The 20,434-nt window shown below is 48.3% G+C and overlaps 1 protein-coding gene across 3 annotated transcripts; it reads right to left on the bottom strand.

The window, feature by feature from the left end:
• Positions 1-1,683: 1,683 nt before the first annotated feature.
• Positions 1,684-16,582, bottom strand: ABCD4 (ATP binding cassette subfamily D member 4). Of its 3 annotated transcripts, XM_074327215.1 has the most exons (19): positions 16,425-16,582; positions 13,122-13,240; positions 12,841-12,968; positions 11,522-11,661; positions 10,257-10,373; positions 9,762-9,887; positions 9,132-9,182; positions 7,674-7,768; positions 7,308-7,429; positions 7,110-7,201; positions 6,858-6,947; positions 5,229-5,437; positions 4,974-5,065; positions 4,431-4,467; positions 3,977-4,026; positions 3,468-3,520; positions 3,111-3,187; positions 2,366-2,481; positions 1,684-2,209 (listed from the first exon to the last, which is right to left on the bottom strand). In XM_074327215.1, the coding sequence occupies exons 1-19, from the start codon at positions 16,460-16,462 to the stop codon at positions 2,141-2,143; spliced, it is 1,821 nt and encodes a 606-aa protein (XP_074183316.1). In that variant the 5' UTR covers positions 16,463-16,582; the 3' UTR covers positions 1,684-2,140. The 3 variants fall into 3 exon arrangements, with proteins under 3 accessions (XP_074183316.1, XP_074183317.1, XP_074183318.1); XM_074327216.1 differs by lacking the exons at positions 11,522-11,661; positions 13,122-13,240; positions 16,425-16,582 and having other exon boundaries at positions 12,841-12,965; XM_074327217.1 differs by lacking the exons at positions 11,522-11,661; positions 12,841-12,968; positions 13,122-13,240; positions 16,425-16,582 and having other exon boundaries at positions 2,006-2,209; positions 9,762-9,882.
• Between the last annotated feature and the right edge of the window lie 3,852 nt (positions 16,583-20,434).

The following is a 20,434-nucleotide window of genomic DNA, read 5'->3' as shown; positions in this document are numbered from 1 at the left end:
AAGCTAGCAGCAGCAGCAGCACCAAATCTAGCACTAGTCAGTGCTAGGTCCAGAGCTAGCTGCCAGTTCTAACACCAGAGATAGAGCTAAAACCAGCTCTAGGGTTTCCTTTCAGTATCTGAGCATATTTAAGACAGTTCATTTAAAGCCTGTCTAGTAAGTCCAATATCTGGGCTTCCTCAGGGATAGTTTGTCAATTTTTTCCCCTTTGAATGGACCACAATCCTATTTATTTGTATGATTTCTTTGTTGTTGTTGAAAATTGGACATTTAAATATTGTAATATGGTAACTCTGAAAAAGTTTCTCCCCTTTCCCCAGGGTGTGCTATTTTTGATTACTGAAGGCTGCAGTCATCTGTTTATTATTTCCCAAAATAATTTTGCAAAGAATGTCATCCTTATCATGTGATCACTTTCAGTCTTTGCTGAGCTTGTATTTTTACAGAGAGTTCTTGAATACCAGGAGCTAAAAGCACACAAACAAAACCCCATCTCTCCCAGTCCTTACTGACTGGCTCTGTGATGGGGCACACCTTCAATACTTAGCCAGGCAGTTTTTAACTCTGCCTTTACTTCCTGCTTGGACTGAGCCCAGACCAACCAGAAGTAAAAGCTTAGGGTCTTCTCAGGTCTTTTCTGAGTATGCATCTTGTCCTGGCCATGCACGAGGCTTTAATTCCCTAGCCCGCATTGTCACGCCTAGCACACATTGTCACCAGACCTGGTCAGGCATCCATGGGAGCTCAGCACCTGAACACACTGCTTTAGCACACCTACAGAGCGGAGCTGAGTAAGAACAGGCCCAGGACCTACATACCAGCCAAGCCAGCTGGGATGAGACTTCAGTTACTGAGGGCAGCACGTCCCCAGGGCAGGACTCCTAACCCACATCTGGGATCATTTTCAGTGGTATAATGAGGCATAAATAACTTCAAGTCTTAATAGTGAGAAAGTTATTTCCCTTCCAGTTCCTATTCCATCTTTCTAATTTTATGAAGGAGTGAAATCTCAGTTGGTTGCTAGTATGTCTAACTCCTGTAAAATCCTGTAACCTCCCTTTGTACCGAGAGCGAGCCTCAGGCTCAGGCCCTGTGGGTCACAGCATCCAGCTGCAATTTCGTAACAGTTTGGTTTTTATTGGATTCATTTTTAGTTACTTTCTATTTATGTCAAACATAAACATTCTTCTAAAGATGCATTCAATTTAAAAAGCAAGTCAATCTTTAAAATATTAAGCAATTAACAGTACAATAAATACAGATATCTGGCAAAAATCATGAAGGTGATATGCTGACAACTGAATTTGGGGGGATATTGTTCTAGAATAAGGACTTTGGACTCAATAACTTTGTATCTCATGCTTTTGTGATTCTGGGGTTTTGTGTGTTCAACTGGTTGTTGTTCCCTAATATAGATTATTTTTGAAAAACCTCAACCTTATTTTAGCTGACTGAGAGGAAAGGGGTTTATTTGCATCTGGGTTAAGACAAGAAAAACAGAAGGGCCCTAGAGGTTAGGTACAACTGGCAAATGGAAAAGCGGTGATGTGGAGTAAAATGAAAAACCAGGAACAGAAGATTCCAGTACAGTAGATTGCTGCGCCATTCACTCCAGGCTCTCAAATACGAGTGAAAATTCAGTTAAAAATATCTTCTTATAATGGAGAAGAAAGAGAAAGAGGGAAAGCTGCAAAAAAATATTTTAATATGTATCTTTTCTTTTTAAAAAAATTATAAAATTTAAATAGCTGATTCAGTTAAAAATCTATTGTTGCAAAATTTAACCAGTGTAAAAGATTTCTGGGTCCATGAGTCCAAGTCCAATACTCTTTCCACTTTGACCCTTCATTTTTTATAGATCCTACACTTTCAGGTTTTTCCTTAGAAAACACGATCTGAAGTAATTTGTAAGTAAGGGACCAGCACTTCAAGTGTACAGAGCTCTGGCTGAGGCAGCAGGAGGCCTGGCTGGACTGCGTGCCCCGTGGAAGCCACCCCTGGGTGAGCCCACTGCTGCCAGCACTCCGCACAGGACCTGTGAGGCTCATTCCTTGCCCTGTCAGTCCTCCCGGTCTCTCCTGGGGATTGCGATCTGCCCCGAGCTTGGCTCTGCTTCCAGTGGCCAGCCATATCCTTGGCTTCATTCTACTTTGATTCTGGTCAGTTGCCATCTTCCTTCTCCACAGAGTTTCAGATCCAAGGAGTGAAACTACAAGAGACCACCACCACACAGAGATTAGGCTGCCCTGGCCACAACAGGAGGCCATTGAACCCCTGCCCTCTCTGCCACCTCCACTGTCCATTTTGAGGGTCCCTGGCCCTTGGGTTCTATCTCCTCCTTAGCCATCCTTGTGAGCACAGGTACCTTCTCGAGGCTGCGCCGATGTCCCACACTGATAAATGTCATGCCCAGCTGCTGGCCGACGCGGTAGAGCTCGCTCTCCACCTCCTCAGTCAGGGCACTGGTGGCTTCATCAAGCACTGAGGGCAGAACCCCGTGGGAAAAGATGGTTTTCTGCCCCCACCTGCCTTGGCTTCTCCCACCCAAACTCATTTCCACTTCTGGCGGGGACCTAGGGGGAAGCTGAAAGCTGCTCTGGCTTACAGGAGCCCTGCCTCACAAAGGATGGGCCAAAGGAGCAGAAGCCAGGCTCCATCTGGGAAGCCTTCTGCCAGCAGCAGGACAAAACCCCTCAGCTTCCTACAGATAAGCACCAGCCACTGCTTGGGACCAGGGAATCCCCCAAAGATGCCAGTCCCCAGAGAAGTCCACACCTGCCCGCTCCCTGCCAGGCACAACTGGGGGGGAATGCCCATTCATGGATGGCAGAGCATAACATCACACACCCTCTCAAGGAAGCTCCAGCTGCTGCAATGGCAGAAAGCTTAGGAATCAGGAGAGTAACACATCCAGAATTGCTTTTAGGATGCTAAGCACTGCTGCCTCATAGGCAGAGGCCTGCCGTCCTCTCCTACAGGGACAGAGATGCCCAGCCACGCACAGGTGTTCTCCTACCCACACCAGCGCTGCCTCAGGTGTGCATGAACACATGCTGCTACACCTGTGAGCACACAGTACCTGGCATGCGTACCTACAGGCTGGACCTCACCTGCATACTTAGGCTGCAAATAGAAAAGCCGGGCAAAGGACAGCCTCTGCATCTCTCCTGGAGACAGAACATCATACCTGAGGAAAGAGAGAAAGAGAGGACCGCCGGAGGTTGGATATAGCTTGGCTTTTGCCTAGAACAGGTCTGGGCAGGAAGAGCCTCTCACCCCAGGACTGATGGACGTCACTCCCCTTTCAACCACAGCCCCGCTGCCCACACAAGGTGATGCCAACACTCTGCTCCCAAAGGCGTGAAACCTGGACTCTGGGATCAGGAGCCATTCTATCCCTTCACTGGGTTCCTGGGACCCATTGTTTTGGGGGAACTGGCTCTGGAGCACCCCAACCCCTTTCTTACCAGTTCCAATCGACCTGATGGTCCAGACCCTCTGTCCTTGCCACCAAGTCGGACTGCAACACACCCAGAGAAAATGATGTCCATAAAAGGGCCCATCTCTGCTCCCTGCCACCCTGAGGAAGCGCCTCAGCCCCCCACACACGTGCTTCCGAGACAGATCTACAACCCCAGTGGAGGACTACGGTGAGGGCTTGGGGGGCCAGCGCCCCAGACAGAGGAACAGACTACCAGCTACCCTACATAAATTTGTTGGAGCATGGTGACAAGAAAAAGCATGTTTTCTTTACAATAATAGTTTTATGACTGTTTTAAAATTCACTAGAACGTGCCCCCTTGTTGCCCGTACCTGGCCAGCAGTTCCTCCTGCCATTTTATACTCCCACGCTCCCTGCCCAGGGCTCATACTTCCAGTCCTGGCCCAGGGACAGTAGGGCCGGCTCTGCTGGGCCAGCACCTGTGGTCTGTGCTCCCAGGTGGGCTTTTGTCTCCGGGTCCCTGCCCTCACTTACCAGGCCTGCCAACTCCAAGAACCTCATGATCCTCTCATCATCAGTAGAACCTACAAAACAGAGAGGCCTTCTTCAGGAAGTCAGTTCCTTCTGGATAGACATAATCGATGGGCAATCACAGTGGGAGGAAGGGGGGAGGGAGAGATAGGGGGCTCAGAATCTGGGCTAAGGCTCTGAAGTGACAGGTTACAGACCTAATAAGGGAAGGGCCAGGTGAAGGAAGTAATCTCGTCCCTTCCTCCAGTAGATGCCTCTCCTCAAGGAGGGGAAGACAAAACAAGATGAGGTCAGGGTACAGGCCCCCAGAGAGTAAACAGTGGGAGGAGGAGAGGCAGACCCAACCTGAATGCAGCAGTGTGGCTGGGGCGTCTCCCAGAGGGCACAGGTGAGGCTACAGTCAGAATGAGTAGGAACAACTGAGATGGGAGGACATGCCCCAAGGAGGCCAGCTCACCTGAGTCCGGGTAGATCTCCTTCAAGGGATATATCACCTGATAAAACAAAAACCATGGGCCTAGGACAAGGGCCAATGAGAAGGGGGCTGCCCACAGCCCTCCCTCCCTCAGAAACAGCCTGGCTCCTCTCTACCTGAGGAGAGTAAGGAATACCCTGGCTGAGAGTCCAGCGGGAGACGCCAAGCCAGCAGACAGTGGGGCAGGGTCATGGCAACCTCCAGATGTGTGTCTGGGGAAAAGTCTGAGAGCCTCATGAGGACAGGGACCCCACAATCCAACCTTGGGGTTCAACTAATGTGTGTGATCTTTGGCTTGTGGCCCTCACAGCTTAACCTGCCCCCAGGATTTACGCTGAGTACATGGCCCAATCCATGGATGTGAATAAACATTCGAGGGCCAGGGAGTTCCTGAACACAGGCCGTCTTATTACCCCATCTCTGCCCATTAACACCACAGGGCTCAGACCTGTCATAGCACCAGAGGCCCTGGCTGGGGGGGGGGGGGGGAGGGCAGGGAGGAGGGAGCCCCTGAACTGCGCTGACCTGCTCCCGAAGGGTCCCATCAGTGAAGAATGGTTTTTGTGGCAGGAACAGCACCCCGTGGGGTCCAAAGTCCGTCAGCATCTGCATTGAGCCTGCAGAGCCCACAGAAACCTCTATTTCGAGATCTTCCAGAGAAGGCAACTGCTCCTCAGTCCCATTCCCCAACAAAAAAGGCTGGATTCTAACACACGCACACACGCACGCACGCACACTCGCAGGGCCGCCTTCTCAGAGGCAGGAAGGGCTGCTTCTCACCCCGTGTGCTCTTCCAGAGGCCGCCCAGAACCCGGAGCAAGGAGGTCTTGCCGGTGCCGGTATTGCCCGTGATGAGCAGACTCTGCCCCTCGGAGATCTTCAGGCTCAGATCCTCAATTAAGGGTTTGTTAGAGGAGGGGGCAGAGATGGAGACCCGCTCAAGAAGGAAAGCTGTGTCTGTTGGCTCTGCTGCTGGCCAGCCTGAGGCTCTGGGATCAGAGAAAGGAGGGGGTGTGTGGGAAAGATAAGCAGTGTCACGATTGCCAGGCGGAGGGGGTTTCTTCTCCTTGGGGGGGCATCACCCCTGGATTAGAGGGTTGTTATGGGCTGAACTGTCCTCAAAACCATGTTGAAGTCCTAACCCCTAGTGTCTCATTTGGAGAAAGGATCTTTAAAGAGGTGATTATATTAAAATGAGGCCCTTAAGGTAGGGCCCTGATCCAATATGATGGGTGTCCTTTTAAGAAAAGGGAGAGGTGGGCAGCCCGATGGCTCAGTTGATTGGAGCGTGAGCGCTTAACAACATGGTTGCCGGTTCAATTCCCGCATGGGCCAGTGAGCTGCGCCCTCCACAACTAGATTGAAGACAATGAGCTGCAGCTGAGCTACTGGAGGGGCGGCCGGATGGCTCAGTTGGTTAGAGTGTAAGTTCTTAACAGCAAGGTTGCTGGTTCAATTCCCGCATGGGATGGTGGGCTGCGCCCCCTGCAACTGAAGATTGAAAACGGCAACTGGACTTGGAGCTGAGCTGTGCCCGCCACAACTAGACTGAAGGACAATAACTTGACTTGGAGCTCATGGGCCCTGGAAAAACACACTATTCCCCAACTGAAAAAAAAAAAAAAGTTTCTCGCTCTCCATGAATGCCCATCTACCACAGCAACTCTGCTTTCCTATGTCCCTGCACCATCTCCCTAGCTTCTTATCTCACAGTTACATGAAGCTTTTATTTTAAACAGGGGCAACAGATAAGGCATTCGTTCCTAAGAAGAGAGTGTAGGCCCTGGAATTCAGACTCTTCCCATTTTTGAAAGCTTACTCTGTGGCCACTGTTCAAGCACTTTTATGAACTATGATATCTAATACTCACAACAACCCTAACAGGAATGTGATCTTTATAGAAATGAAACTGAGACCCAGAACCCTTAAGTAATTTGCCTAAGAAAAGTGAGGACAAGAAACAAATTCTCAATGCACAGAAAGGTCAGAAACATCACAAAGCCTGCAAAGATACATGAATAAAGACATCTCTGGGCCTGAGTGAGGCATGAGGAAAAAGAACAGACAAGCCCTGAGGAAAGGGGCAGGCGGCAGGGCCCAGGGGGAGGAAGAGGGAAGAAAGAGGAGGGCTCCTACTCAGATTATTTGTTATCTCAGGCCTCGGCAGTGTGTGCGTTTTGCTCCCATCAGGTGGGGGATGGTGGAAATTAACACAGTGGATGCTAGAATAGCAACACTAATTGTGAACGTTTGTAACGTGCTTGGTACAAGGTACACATTTCTTTCATTTGCTCCGCACCACTTCTGCTGCCCAACTGGGACAGGGCAGGGCTCCAGAGTGAACCCCAGCTGGGTGGTTCCAGAGCCTGCATTCTCAACTACTGCCCACCCCCCCAGCCCACCACTCACCTGTGCAAGTCCCACTCGCTCTCATCCAGCATCTCACCATCCTGTGACTTCAGGGACATGTCAAGCAGGGTATCCTGAAGCTCCCCGATCCTGGTAGGAAGTGAAAACCTGAGGTGGGCCTGGGGGCCCCGGTGAAGGTGATACTCCTTTCTCTCTCACACGCACCGGTATATGGGGAGTTTTTCTGTTCTTTTTCTCACTCAGCTACTGCTCTCTGTGACACTTTGTTTGGGGGACGGGACGCAGCCTCACCTGTGTGTGTAACCAGCCACATCCGAGAGTGTAGTGGAGAGGTCGATGAGCCGGGTGAAGCAGTTGATGAGGTAGATGCACACGAAGGCATTCTGAATGGAATGGACAGCAGTGAGCACAGGTCTTGACTCCCAGGCCCTGGACACTGGGCCAAAGGGCAGAGGGGCCGCGTGAGCGGCCACCAGGAGGGCTTCTCACCTTGCTGACCAGGGTGCTGAGCTCCGTGGGGCTCAGATCTCCATAGACGCCACTGAAAATGGGGACTGCGATCACAACGTAACTCAGGATGCTGCCCAGATAGTCAAACGTATTGACACCGACTGTAGAAGACAGACTTCATGAGACCCGGGAACATTCCTGAGGGGAGCGGGAAGCACCCAGGTTGCGCTACTCCCCAGAGCCTCATTCTCCTGGGGACATACACGGCAAAGGCAGTGGCTCCTCCTGGTTAATTCCCTCGTCAGAGCAAATACATCAGTGCGGAGAGAAAGGAGGGAGGTGAAGGAAGGGAAGGGGACTATTCTGATCCTGTGATTCCTGCCTCCCGGGGTTCCCTCTACCTACTGTACAGCCAGAGCTCCTTGGACATCAGCTCCCGCTGGGTCTGAAGGAGTCTCTGCAGCCTGCGGTCAGTCCTCATGTGCTCCACGTGCCCAGCTCTGAAGAGAAAGGCTGGGCTGTCCATGGGGCCTGGAGAGCCTCAGCCAGCCTGGGGGCCCTCTGTCCCTCAGTATACCCTCCTTTAGCGACCAAGCCCATCCGAATGATCTTCACCTCAGACCTTTTCTGTCACTAGCACCTATGCATTGCTTCATTCGCTCAATATAGTATTGCCTGCGGAAAGACCCTGAACTCTAGATCGGCTGACCTGACTCAAATCCTGGCTCTGGCCACTTATTAGCTAGATGTGACTGACAGGTTACTTAAGAGTAAGTCTCAGAGTCTCAGTTTTCTCATCTGTAAAATGGAGCTTCTAATATCTACGTAATAGGCTAGAGTGAGAATTTCAGAATATGAAGTGCCAGCTGCTATTATTAAACAAACATACAGGGAGCAGAGACTGCATGGCTGGCTCTGTGCTAGTTAGCCAGTACGAGAAAAAGGTGGTAACACAGTCCTCATCTGGGAGGACACCAGTTCAGGGGGGTAGGCAGGTATGCTGCATTCTTCACCTGGAAATGGAAACTGTTACATAAACAGTGTCTTCAGGGATATGGCGACAAACAGGCTTGACCACTAAGAGAGCAGGCTCCCAAGAGGATGTGATTTGGGGCTTTAAGGATGGGCATAAATTCTCCTGGCAGAAAAGGTAGGGGGAGAACAGAGGGAGCATTTCAGATTTTACATAAGGAGGGACATAGAGACCACTGAAGAATACACTCCGAGTTCCAAGAACCAACCTGCTTTCTCCAGAGCCCAGAGCTTCATGAGCAGAGGCTGCGGAATCCAAAAACAGCTTAGCACAGGCCCAGGCCTACCCACCGCACAATGAAGCCCCAGCTCTTAAGAGTCCGTGTAGTCTTGGCACCCCAAGTGGGGGCGCTGCAAACTGCCAGAGACTGGCAGAAGAGCAAAGGCCCCAAGGCTACCGGATCCAGGTGTTACAAGAGTCACTTTAAAGCTCTGGGGCCAGCCGCTCCCGCTCCCTCCAATGCTACGGAGATGATCAGCCCTGGACATCAGGCTCCGACAGAAAGCCATTTTACAGACAGAAAAACAGAGGCAGAGGCAATGCCGTAAAGTCATCAGTAAGACAATGAAACACTTCATTCTTGGAACAAATTTAGGCCCCATGGTAGGCCACTCAGAGGAACCACTAGCTTCCGAAGCAAATCCCTGGACTTAAGGATGAGGCAGACAGGGCAGTGAGGGATACGGGGAGAGGGTCACAGCTGAGTGTGAGGATGCTCGACCCCTGGGCTAGGGGATGGCAGGAGGATTGTACCATTCACCTTTCCTTCTCTGCCATCGCCACCAGCAGCTCTGACAAGGCAGAAGGGGAACTATGCCCCCTGGACTTACCTGAAAAAAGCAGCAGGCTCAGCATTCACCCGGATCTGCATGTGCTTGAACCTGGGCAGACCAAAGGGAAATGTGTGCTGACAATGGGCAGCATGGGCTCCTCTCCTTCAGGAGGCCTGGGTTAAGACCTCCAGACAAAGAGGAGCCCAGCTCCACCTGGCAACTGGCTGCCTCAGCCCAACCCTTTCCTGAACTGTCACAGGGTGGGAAATCCTAGGCCTGGGTAGGGTGGCAGGAGCCCTGCAGACAGGGCAGCCCCTTGCCTCACTCCAGACAGAACAGGGGTCCACAGCACTTCTTCCTCTCAGTGCTGGGCCTGCAGAAGGCGGCCACGAAGCACAGAGTAGGGGCTGGATCCATCGGCTGATCCAAGACAGGGTGGTTGGAACAGAAGCATGTGAGAAAGCCAAGGGATGATGCTGGCGGCCAATCAGCCACTGTCCCCATGCTTCTCATGGGAAATCTCATTAACCTGCCTCACACTTCTATCGTAACAGTACCATCCCTACCGGCCAAGAGCATGTGGCTAGTAACTGGCATACCTGGGGTTTGAACTTAGGCAGCCTTACTCCATATCCCATTCCTTAACCACTACGCCTAGCCCAGAAACCTCAAGCGAGGCAGACACACCTGAAATCCCCTTCCAGCTTTTCCTGCTGCACCAGCTTCGCCACAATGGGCCCCATCAATATTTTGTTCACCATGGTTCCCAGGATGAAGTATCCAAAGATGCTCACAGGCCCGAGCCAACCTGTGCTGAAAGTCAGAGAGGGAGGGTGGGAGGTGCCACATCCCGCAGGCCTCAGCCTGACTCCTGCCCCCTTCGGGCAGCCCCTGTTCAATCTCAGCAGCCTGGGGGGGGGGCCTCTGCTCCTGTGTGGCAGCATCTAGTACCTGGTCTAAGCTGTGGGAGCACCAGGATCCTTGTGACACTGAAATACCACAGGGCCAAAGGGAGGGCAGGGGCCCACACACACGATAGGAAGACTTCCTGGGGTGCAGGTGAGAGGGAGGGAAGACTAGCCTCTTTTGGACCCAACCTGGGAGAGCCTGTGTGCGTGAGGGACCTCTGGGGAAACAGCAGGTGGGAAGGAGGAGGGATTCTGGCAGGAGGAGAGGCTTCACCTTTGGAAGCACTGGTAGGTGTAGTAGACGAGGGTGAAGGGGGAGATGATCAGCTGGCTGGCCATGCTGCTGAGTTGCCGGCAGAACCGCTCCACGTCCTGGCTGATGCGCTGGTCCCTGCAGCCAACAGCACAGAGTAACTGAACCCAGGCTGGGCTCGAGGGTTGAGATGGCTAAGACAGTCCCACGTTACCCCTTATTCTGACCTTTCAGTGCTATCAACAAGGACCCCATGGGAAGATGGACCCAGACAATGGCTGGTTTCCCAGAGACAACGAGACCCTTGGGACCTCTAAACAGGGTTCTGGAGAGCTGCTTTGAATGGTGCCTTGGTTTACCCCTCAGAAAAAGTGGCAACTGAAAGGTCCAGCGTCCAGGGGCCCTGAGCCAGTTCTGAGGGTACATGAGCTGAGTTTCTGGATAACCAGGAAAGCTCTCCCATTTATCTCACGCCTCCCAATCTCTCTTTGATGAGCCTGGGCCTGCCCCCATGTTAGCCATCTGGCTGCAGAAGCTCCTATGGGTTGAGTCATAGAGAAGAGAACTAGGAGAGCTAAGCAGCAGAAGGAGCAGCTGCCCAACAAACTTTGCTGCCAAGCTCAGCTTGAGCTGAGGAAAGGGCACCCCAGGCAACAAAGCGCTTGGGAGGGTGGTGAGTGGGGAGGGAATGAGTGTGAGGAGACCCCATATGCCCCATAGCACACCAGGGCCACAAGTGACCTTGGACAAGTCACTTGCATTCTCCGGGCTTTCCTCACCTGTAAAATCACAACAGCTAACTTACATTGGAACACTTGCTATGTGCCAGGCACTGTACATGTGCATTACATGAATATCATTTCATTCTCACTATGTCCTTTGAGATAGTAACCATTGTTATCCTCATTTTACAGAAAGGGAAACTGGGGCTTAGTAAACTTAAGGCCAATGAGCCCGAAGACGATCGAATAAAGATTTAAATCCTAGAGTGAGTCCTCAACAGCAATTTTTTTACTGCCGAAAATCCGCCAGCTGGTTTTCTAGCTTTTTGTAGCAAGAATACTCTATTCAGAGGGGGCCGAATTTGGAAGCCCAGGACATGAAATGGACAAAAGGGAGCGGCTCCCTATTCTCAGCCCTGCAGCCTCTCCACGGGCCCTCTGCAGAGCGCCCTCCTCCCCCGGCTCTTATCAACATCTGCAACATCTCCAAGGGGTCTGCCTCTCCAGGGCTGAGCAGGGACAGAACCATGCAGAGGGGAGCGAGGACTGAGAGGCGGTGCCTACGGGTTATCGACGTCATCCCGCAGCACGTTGAGGGTGTAGTACACGCGGCCCCGGAAGTAGAGGCGGTGCAGGTGCTCGGTGAGGTCCTTCCTCCAGCTCACATACAGCAGGTTGCAGGTGAACTGGTCAAAGCTCTTCAGCTGTGCAGTGTGGGAGGCAAGGGGAAGGGAGGGAAAGGGAGACTGGCTTCCTGCAAGTCTCAGCGCAAAGCTCAGGGCTGGCAGGAAGCCTCTGCTGACCAGTCCCTGCCCACTCTGATGACTTGTCGACGCAGCACTTCTGCTAGTTTAAAGTGTCAAGTCAGGAGACTTTTCACTTCCTCCTTCACTCACAGATTCATTCCTTCACGAATACTTAAGGATAAGGACTTACCGAAGGCACGGCCCTCTAGCCCCTTCTATATTGTACTGTCTTATTCTGAGAGCAGATGAACCTCTGGAGACTGGGAACAGTATTTTCTATTCCATTTATATTCTTAGTTTTCTGTCCCCAAAACTTGGGACAGGGTTCTATATACATAGGTGCTTCCTGACCAAAGACACAGCAAAAGTTCCAAAGTGTGGTGAGAAGTGGCTTCCCCGAGGAAACAGGTAACACAGCCTGACAGAGAGCACGAGGCTTGAGTCCTAGCAGAGCCCTGACTCTCATCATTCGCCATTTATGGGGGCACCGAGGTGCTAAGCAAGAGGGAAATAACCGTGCGTTCAGTCTAGCCACGAAACAGACAGTTACAAGTATACTGAGTGTTACAGCGGAGGGAAACGCAACGTTTTAGTTCAGGACAGTTTGGTGGAAGAAACATGACAGAGAAAGTTGAGGCGGACTTGAAGGAGGTGATAACAGAAGAATTTTGAAAAGTTAGCAGGCGTTAAACAAGTGAACCAGGGGTGGGGAAGGAGGCCACGCTGGGAGAACACAGCAGATGCAAAGGCTGGGAGGTGAGAGATGGTGCCAGGCTGAGTCGCAGCCTCAGCCCCAGAGGGGAAGAGCAACTCTGGCAGCTGATCCCAGTTTTCTAGTGCTCTGAGCTCCGTGAAGCAAGAGTTCTGGGAATGGAGGGAACAATGATCATTGCCGCTGTATGCAGAATTAAACCAGAACCTCATGGCCTAGTCCTGGGAGCTTTAAACACCCAAGGAATTTGTCCCTGTGGGCCAATACCAAGATCTATGCCCTACCTATGCCTGACCTCAAGTTCCCAGAAAAGGGAGGGGACACACACCCAGAGCTTGATTCCTGTTTCCTGGTGTCTAAGTTCCACTGGGCATTCCATTCATACTAGGCTGGAAAGGAAGAGAGACACAGGGAGAAGACCTTACCATGGAGTTGAGAACGATGAGCGTGACAGCCAGGAATGTCAGGGTCTTAAACCTGTCCAAGTCTTTGTTTCCCAGGACCCCGTAGTACTGACTGGGGATCAAGCCAACCTGGTAAATCACCAGTTGTTCTGGGGACAGGGAGAGGAGGCAGAAATCAATGATGAGGGGTGCAAAAAGGAGAGAAGCTTCTTCCTGAGCCCTTGCCTCATCAACACCCCGGAGAGAAGGGGACCCCAAAACCAGAACACCCTCCCCTCTCTAGCCTGAGCTCATTCACTCACCCAGGAGGGCCACACACAAAAGGGTCAGGAACATCAAGGCATTCTGTGATGACCAAGAGGGAAATAAAACCTTCTGTATCTGCAGGAACCGCTGTACAAATTGTAGATCTAACCTGGGCCTGAAGAAGAGAAGCAGATGAAACAGAGAAAAACCTAAGAGCAGTTACTAAGCTTAGCTACATTATTGGGGGGGCTGGGGGCTGCCCAGGACATGCGCACAGCATGGTTTACAAATGCTGAAGATGGTAGGCTCAGAACAGACCAGGGATAGAAAGGAAGTTCTGTAAGTTGATAAATGCTCTAAAAGGTTATTTACCAAAAAATCCACAGCAAAAAACATAGTTAATAAAGAAACTTGAGCCATATCCTCTTTATGGTCACCGAAGACAAAGAAGCCTACTTCATCAGGATTTTAAAGTTTTGGCTAAAACAATAAAGCAAGAAAAAGAAGTGAGGTGAAAGGATTGAAAGGGAAGAGATTAAATTGTCATTATTTGCAGATGTGATAGTTTACATAAGAAACACAGCAAATCAAAATGTAAATAAAAGGAGTTCAGCTAGATATAGGGTTAACATACAAATATGAATAGTATTCTATGCCAGCAATAATTAACGGGAAAATATCATTTACAAAAGAAAGAAAAGTATAGAAAAACTGTAAAATATCCAGGAATTAACTTTAAAAAAGAATGTATAAAATATTTTGGAGGAAAAAACAAAAAGCTCTACTGTAGACTAAAGCTCTATTCTAAGAAGACTTAAACTGACAGAGCTGGCATGACTTAACATTATAATGACCTCAATTCTAACAAAAGTTCAACGTAATACCAATCAAAAGTCAGGCTTCTCTGAGGAACTTTATACGGAAACATAAAGGTCCCTGAATAGCTTAGGACAATTGCGAAGAATAGGAAAGGAGGAAGAGACCCAGACCATCAGGTCATCAAGACCTAACATATTACAGGGCTGGAGTAATAACAAAGTGCTGTATTAATACGGGAACAAAAAGACCAATGAAAGAGGGACCAAAAAAATGTTTAAAATTATCAAAAAACCTACGTTTACATGGGCACATAATAAAGGACGTATTAATACTAATAGTTGTCAATACTTATTAAGCATGTACTCTGTGCCTATACTGTTCTACACGTTTTACACGTATGAATTCATTTACCTGTCACAACCCTAAGAGACGGACGCTATATCCTATTTCAAGAAAGAGGAATTGAGGCAAAAGAGTTTAAGTAACTTGCCTGTCACTTACCTGGTAAATAGTAGCTTTAGGGCTTGAACACAGACAGCCTGGCTCTAAGAATCCTGTGCTCTTAACTATACTACTACACAGCTTTTTAAATTTTTCATTAACTCATTAGTTACTAATTGAAAATGGTGGAGGAAAATTTAGGTCATTACATTAAATCATCAAATCATTTACAAAAAATAAACTTTAAAAACTCCAAATGGATTAAAAATCTAAATGTTAAAAAAAAGTAACTAATGGGTGGCCGGACAGCTCAGCTGGTTAGAGTGTGAGCTCTGAACAACAGGGTTGCTGGTTTGATTCCCACATGGGCCAGTGAGCTGCGCCCTCCACAACTAGAATGAAGTCAATGAGCTGCCGCTGAGCTTCTGGAGGGAAAGGCTGGATGGCTCAGTTGATCAGAGCGTGAGCTCTTAACAACAAGGTTGCTGGTTCAATTCCCGCAAGGGATGGTGGGCTGCACCTCCTGCAACTAAGATTGAAAACGGCGACTGGACTTGGAGCTGAGCTGCGCCCCCAAAACTAGGTTGAAGGACAACGACTTGAAGCTGATGGGCCCTGGAGAAACACACTGTTCCCCAATATTCCCCGATAAAATTAAAAAAGAAAAAAAAATTAAGGTTTTAAAAAGTATTTAGTTAATAGAAGGAACTGTAGGATATCTTTTTTTTAAGGAGGGCGCAGCTCACAGTGGCCCATGTGGGGATCAAACCGTCAATTTTGGTGTTATCAGCACCACACTCTAACCAACTGAGCTAACCGGCCACCCCAGGATATCTTAATGAAGATATAGTGGGAGGGTATTTCTCAGAAAAGAACCCCCCAAACCACAAATTTAAAGGGAAAAAGCTAATCAATTTAACTTAGAATTAAGTATTTTTGTTCAGTGTATAAATTAAGTTAAACGACTTGGAGAAGGTATTTGCCGTGTAAAACCAACAAGGAACGAAAATCTAGAGCCTGCAAGGAATTACTGCAAGTCAGGAAAACAGGAAATCATAGGAAAATGGGGAAAGGATACAGGCAATTCGGGAAAGGGGAAACCCATATGCTTAATACATAAAAATTAACACAATGGGATATCAACCTTACACTCATCAGATTGATAAACATTAGAAAACCAAACAATACCAAACGTTGAGGGGCTGGGGGGAGCAGGGAATATGGTGAGACAGGAAACTTTATTCAATGCTGTTGGGAAGTATAAGCTGATGTGACCATTCCGGAGAACAAGTTAGCAGAATTAGGTATGACTTGGCATCCTACCCTGGTGTGGATAATCCAGAGAAATTCATCCATATCCAAAAGGAGACAAGTGCCAGTATGATTTGTGGTGATTAAAAACTGGAAGCAATCTAAGTGTCCATCGCTAGGGGAATGTATAAACAAAATGGGGTCTAATGCACATAGAGTAGAACCTTGCAGCACTCAGAGGTGAAAACTAGATTACTAAAGCATGTATGATCTCGAAAACACAATGTTGAGTAAAAAAGTTTTTTAAAAAAAATCACAACATATAATCATTTATAAGAACTCAAAACCACTATACATTTTTTCAAGATAACATGCAAACTTATGTAAGGTGGGCTGTAAAGACACTCTTTTAACACACCAGAGTGGATGTCTGAGAAGGGGCGTGAAATGGGATTGAGAATAAGGAACGAAGGAAGATGATAAAACACAAGAAGGGCCGAGCACTGGCCCACAGTGCGCCAAGAACTGAAAAGGATGAACAACTCAATTCTGTGCATTCGAGGTTCTTTAAAAAAAAAAAAAAAAAAGAAAGGAAAGAAGGAAGCCAGTTCCTAGAGAGGATCCCACCACACCCAGGGCGCAGGGGGATGCAGACGTGCCCACCAAGCTGGAGGGAGGCCTCGGATCGGAGGGGAGGGTAGGCGTCCCTTCGGGAGCTCCTCTTTCGCGGGGGTGATGGTTCTTCAAGCGCCGCGGAAAAGGGCATCTGGGAGCAGAGCCCCCTTCCCCATAGAGCCCCCAGTAAGACGCCCCGAGGCTCGACCCGCCTCCCCAGTCGCCCTGCTCACCTGGCGCCAGAGCCGGGCGCGGGCCCCCGGACCGCCATGACCCGCTATCGGACCGACGCCGGAACCCGGCTGCCCCGGGGCGAGCTCGGGGCAGAGTACGAAGTCTGTGTGACCGGCCGGAGCGGGGCGGGGCCCCGGCGACCACAGACAAGGGCGGATAGAGAGGAAGGCGCCGAGCGACGCGGCCGCTCCCGGAAGCGACCGACCTCGGCATTGCGTTCTGTCGACCCGGCCTAGAGGGCCCCCTTCTGGATATTGGAGGTTTCTCCTTTGACAAGAGTAGCGGAGAAATGTGACTTAAGTATTTTATGACAAGTATTTTAGACTCTGAATACAATACATATTTCATAATTCTCCCAGATAAGCCATGGTGATCTTTTAACAACATAAATCAGGCGTCCGATTGCCGTTAGAATAAAATGCAAACGTTTTCATGGCATAAGTGATGGGGTCCAGCTCTTGGTCTTCATTGAATAGCCACTCTATAGCCACCTCAGAGTCTTTGCAATTACAGTTGTCTCCCCCTGGATCACTCTTTCCCCAGCCTGGAGCTGGCTCACTTTCATCATTAGTTTCAATAGTCACCTGCTCACCCTACCTAGACTATGTCCTCTGGCCCCATCATTCCCTATTAAACTTTTATTTCCCTCATACTATTTATCACTATCATCTTTTTTTTTTTTTTTTACCTTCTCTGTTACTTTCTTTATGGTGATTTTTTAAAAAAGATTTTATTGGGGATGGGGAACAGGACTTTATCGGGGAACTGTGTTTTTCCAGGCCTTTTTTCCAAGTCAAGTTGTTGTCCTTTCAATCTTAGTTGTGGAGGCTGCCGTTCAGCTTCAAGTTGTCCTTTCAGTTGTTGTCCTTTCAGTTGTTGTCCTTTCAGTCTTAGTTGCAGGGGGCGCAGCCCACCATCCCTTGTGGGAGTCAAACCGGCAACCTTGTGGTTGAGAGGACACGCTCCAACCAACTGACGCATCTGGGAGCTCAGTGGCAGCTCAGCTCAAGGTGCCGTGTTCAATCTTAGTTGCAGGGGGTGCTGCCCACCATCCCTTGTGGGACTCGCAAGGGAGTCGAACTGGAGGAGTTGAACTGGCAACCTTGTGGTTGAGAGCCCAGTGGCCCATGTGGGAATCGAACTGCAGCCTTCGGAGTTAGGAGCACGGAGCTCTAACAGCCTGAGCCACCAGGTGGGCCTATCACTATCATCTTGTTTCTTTGTTTATTGTTTGTCTTGCCCTACAAGAATAAATTTCCCTGTAAGAAGTTTGACTCCGCCTTGCTCATTGCTGTATTCTCAGTACCTGTCTACTCTAAGAGAGAAAATACCTGCTAGGAAGGTCTCCTGGTACCTCAAAAATTTTTTAAAAAACCAACAACATAAAAAACAAAACAAAACCCAGAACCTAGTGACTAATTGGGCTCAAAATTAAAAACAAAAAAAACAGAGTTTAACAACTGTTGCTAAACAGGGGCCTCTCATGCAAGCTGCATTTCAAGGAAAAGCCTGCACTAAAATGCCTACTGTCTGCACTGTGAGCCAACCCTTATAAAAGAGTTTCTGGAATTGTACTGTGAGCCAACCCTTATAAAAGAGTTTCTGGAATTGTAGTTTAACCAACAGGACTGAGACTTTCCTCCTCCCCTTGGAGCTGCACAGTTACATCCTTATTAGCGTCCCCACTGACCAATGAGAGCAGCTCCATTACAGCCAATCAGGACAGTGCTTTTTGACCAAAAGTGTGAAGACTTGGAGTCCTCATTTGCATGAGAATAGACCAATCAAGGACCAGGGGCAGGGACTTCTCTCTATATACCAGGGGTGCCAAAAATAATGTATACAAGTGGACACTTTGGTCAACATTGCTTAAGCAGTAGTTTGTCGTAATCAGAAGTATCTGGACACTGATGGTAACCACTTTGAACACCTCTTGTCATTGCAGAAGTCAGACGTGACTTGTATTCATCTTTTGTTATCGGTATATATTATTACAATTTTAATACAGTTTTCCTTTCTTAAATGTGTATACATATTTTTGGCACCCTCTGTATAAGTCAGCAGGGCTAGAGCTGAAACGTGGTGAGAGCGGAGCAGGGCAGGGCAGTCTAGGCACAAGAGAACAGAGCTGCAACACTGGGCAAGCTGCAACACCAGGTGGAGCCATCTGTTCCACAGCCATTATGTCTCATAATTGAGCTGTAACACTACTGTTCCACAGCTATATCACAATTGAGTTGTTTGCACTGAGTAGTCTCCTTCACTGCACCCCAAATTAGGGATTCCTGTTGGCATTGAATTGGTACCAACGACAATTGGTTGACTTTAGAATACTGCTAATATGTAATAAGTTCTTAATAAATATTTGTTAAATGTTGAAGAATGAAATGCTTATCAACTGATTGTCGTGCCCAAAGGGAGGTAAAAAAACATAGTTTAAGGAAACAAGTAGCATGATCTCACAGGGCCTTAATTTTGAATCTGGATGTACCTTCCCACCTTCCTTCAGTCCTTATTGTCAACTATGTGCCAAATACTCAACAAGATACCGTATCACCTGTCTTCATGGTGCTGGTTATCTAGCTGGGAAGGCCAAGCAAGTGACAATTACAGTTGTCTTTATGAAGTGCAGTTGACAAAGATACCATACAGCAGGGTTTCTCAGCCTTGACACTATTGACTTTTTGGGCCTGATATTTCTTTGTTGGGAGAGTAGGGAGGCTGTCCTATGTATTGTAAAATGTTGAACAGTATCCCAGGCTTCTACCCACTAGATTCCAGCAGCACCACCCCAACTCAGTTGTGCCAACCAAAAAAACATCTCCAGACATTGCCAACTTTCCCTTGGTGGGGGGGTGTCAGTGTGGGGAAGAGCAAAATTCCAGCATTGCCCCGCCTCCTAGCATTAAAAACCACTGTGCCAGAACCACAGAGGGGACCATCCAACTCAGGATGGGGTAAAGGGGAGTCCAGACTTTGTGGAAGAGAGGATAACTGACTGATTCTTAGAGATGGCAAGAGCTTAACTTATTCCCAGGTGTGATTTCCCAAGTACGTCTTTGTTAATTTGAAAATCAAATAAATGTGTCAGGATGCAATTTCTGGAAAATTAGTAAGGCAACCAAAGTATTAAGGCAAGCAACCTCACCTCTCCAGGGCAATCCAGGTTTATAGCTCTTGTTGCCTTTCACTCTCAACAGTGTTCTGGTTTGGTGTTTGGTGGCATTACTGTCACAGGGCCCCTCAATACTATATATTACTTTAACCTTTCAAAAAGTATTGCTCCAATACCAAACTGGACTTAAAGTATGATCTCAATTATGAAATATAGATGTAAATATCTGTATAGGAAAAACTATAATGAAATACAACAAAATTATATATAATTATACATTAATGAATTATTCATTAATGTATAATTATATATATTAATAAATTATATATATTATGAATTATATATAATGAATTATACATATACAATTCATTAATATATCAGTCTTTTTTTTTAAATTTATTTATTTTAAGTGTGTTTTTCCAGGACCCATCAGCTCCAAGTCAAGTAGTTGTTTCAATCTAGTTGAGGAGGGCGCAGCTCACAGTGGCCCATGTGGGGATGGAACCAGCAACCTTGGTGTTATGAGCACCACGCTCTGACCAACTAAGCTAACTGGCCGCCCCTCCATATTTTGTTTTTTAACAAAAGCATGTTTGTGTGTACATGAGTATGCACCCATTGAAAATGATTGGAATTTGTAGGAATTAGGAATGCAAGGAATGGAGAAAGCAAAAGACAATTTGAACAACAGAGGCTGTATGTTTAAAGTGGATTACACAATTAAACCTTCCCAGAAGTTGTCTCCCAATATAGAAATAATCACTTCATCTTCTGGCCCTCCCAGCCCTTGGTTCATACCTCAGTTACAGAATTCCTGCTTGTCTCCCTGTATCCTGCCTTGTCATCTTCAGATCCTGCAAAACCCAGCCCAGTGCCTGGCACAGACAGTGTTCA

Source organism: Rhinolophus sinicus, linkage group LG03, assembly GCF_036562045.2.
Source record: "Rhinolophus sinicus isolate RSC01 linkage group LG03, ASM3656204v1, whole genome shotgun sequence".
Classification (NCBI taxonomy): Eukaryota; Metazoa; Chordata; class Mammalia; order Chiroptera; family Rhinolophidae; genus Rhinolophus; species Rhinolophus sinicus.
The sequence above is the reverse complement of the archived record's forward strand: the minus strand, read 5'-3'. Positions and strand labels throughout refer to the sequence as shown.

Bases quoted from the DNA above. Each gene is read 5' to 3' on its own strand.
- ABCD4 (XM_074327215.1), bottom strand. From the start codon at position 16,462: ATGGCGGTCCGGGGGCCCGCGCCCGGCTCTGGCGCCAG. The intron at 10,374-11,521 runs GTAGGCACCGCC...TGTTGGCTGCAG, and splicing joins CGGGATGACGTCGATAACCC to GGACCAGCGCATCAGCCAGG. The intron at 4,468-4,973 runs GTCAGCGCAGTT...TTGTTTTATCAG, and splicing joins ATGGGACCCTTCGGGAGCAG to GTGATATATCCCTTGAAGGA.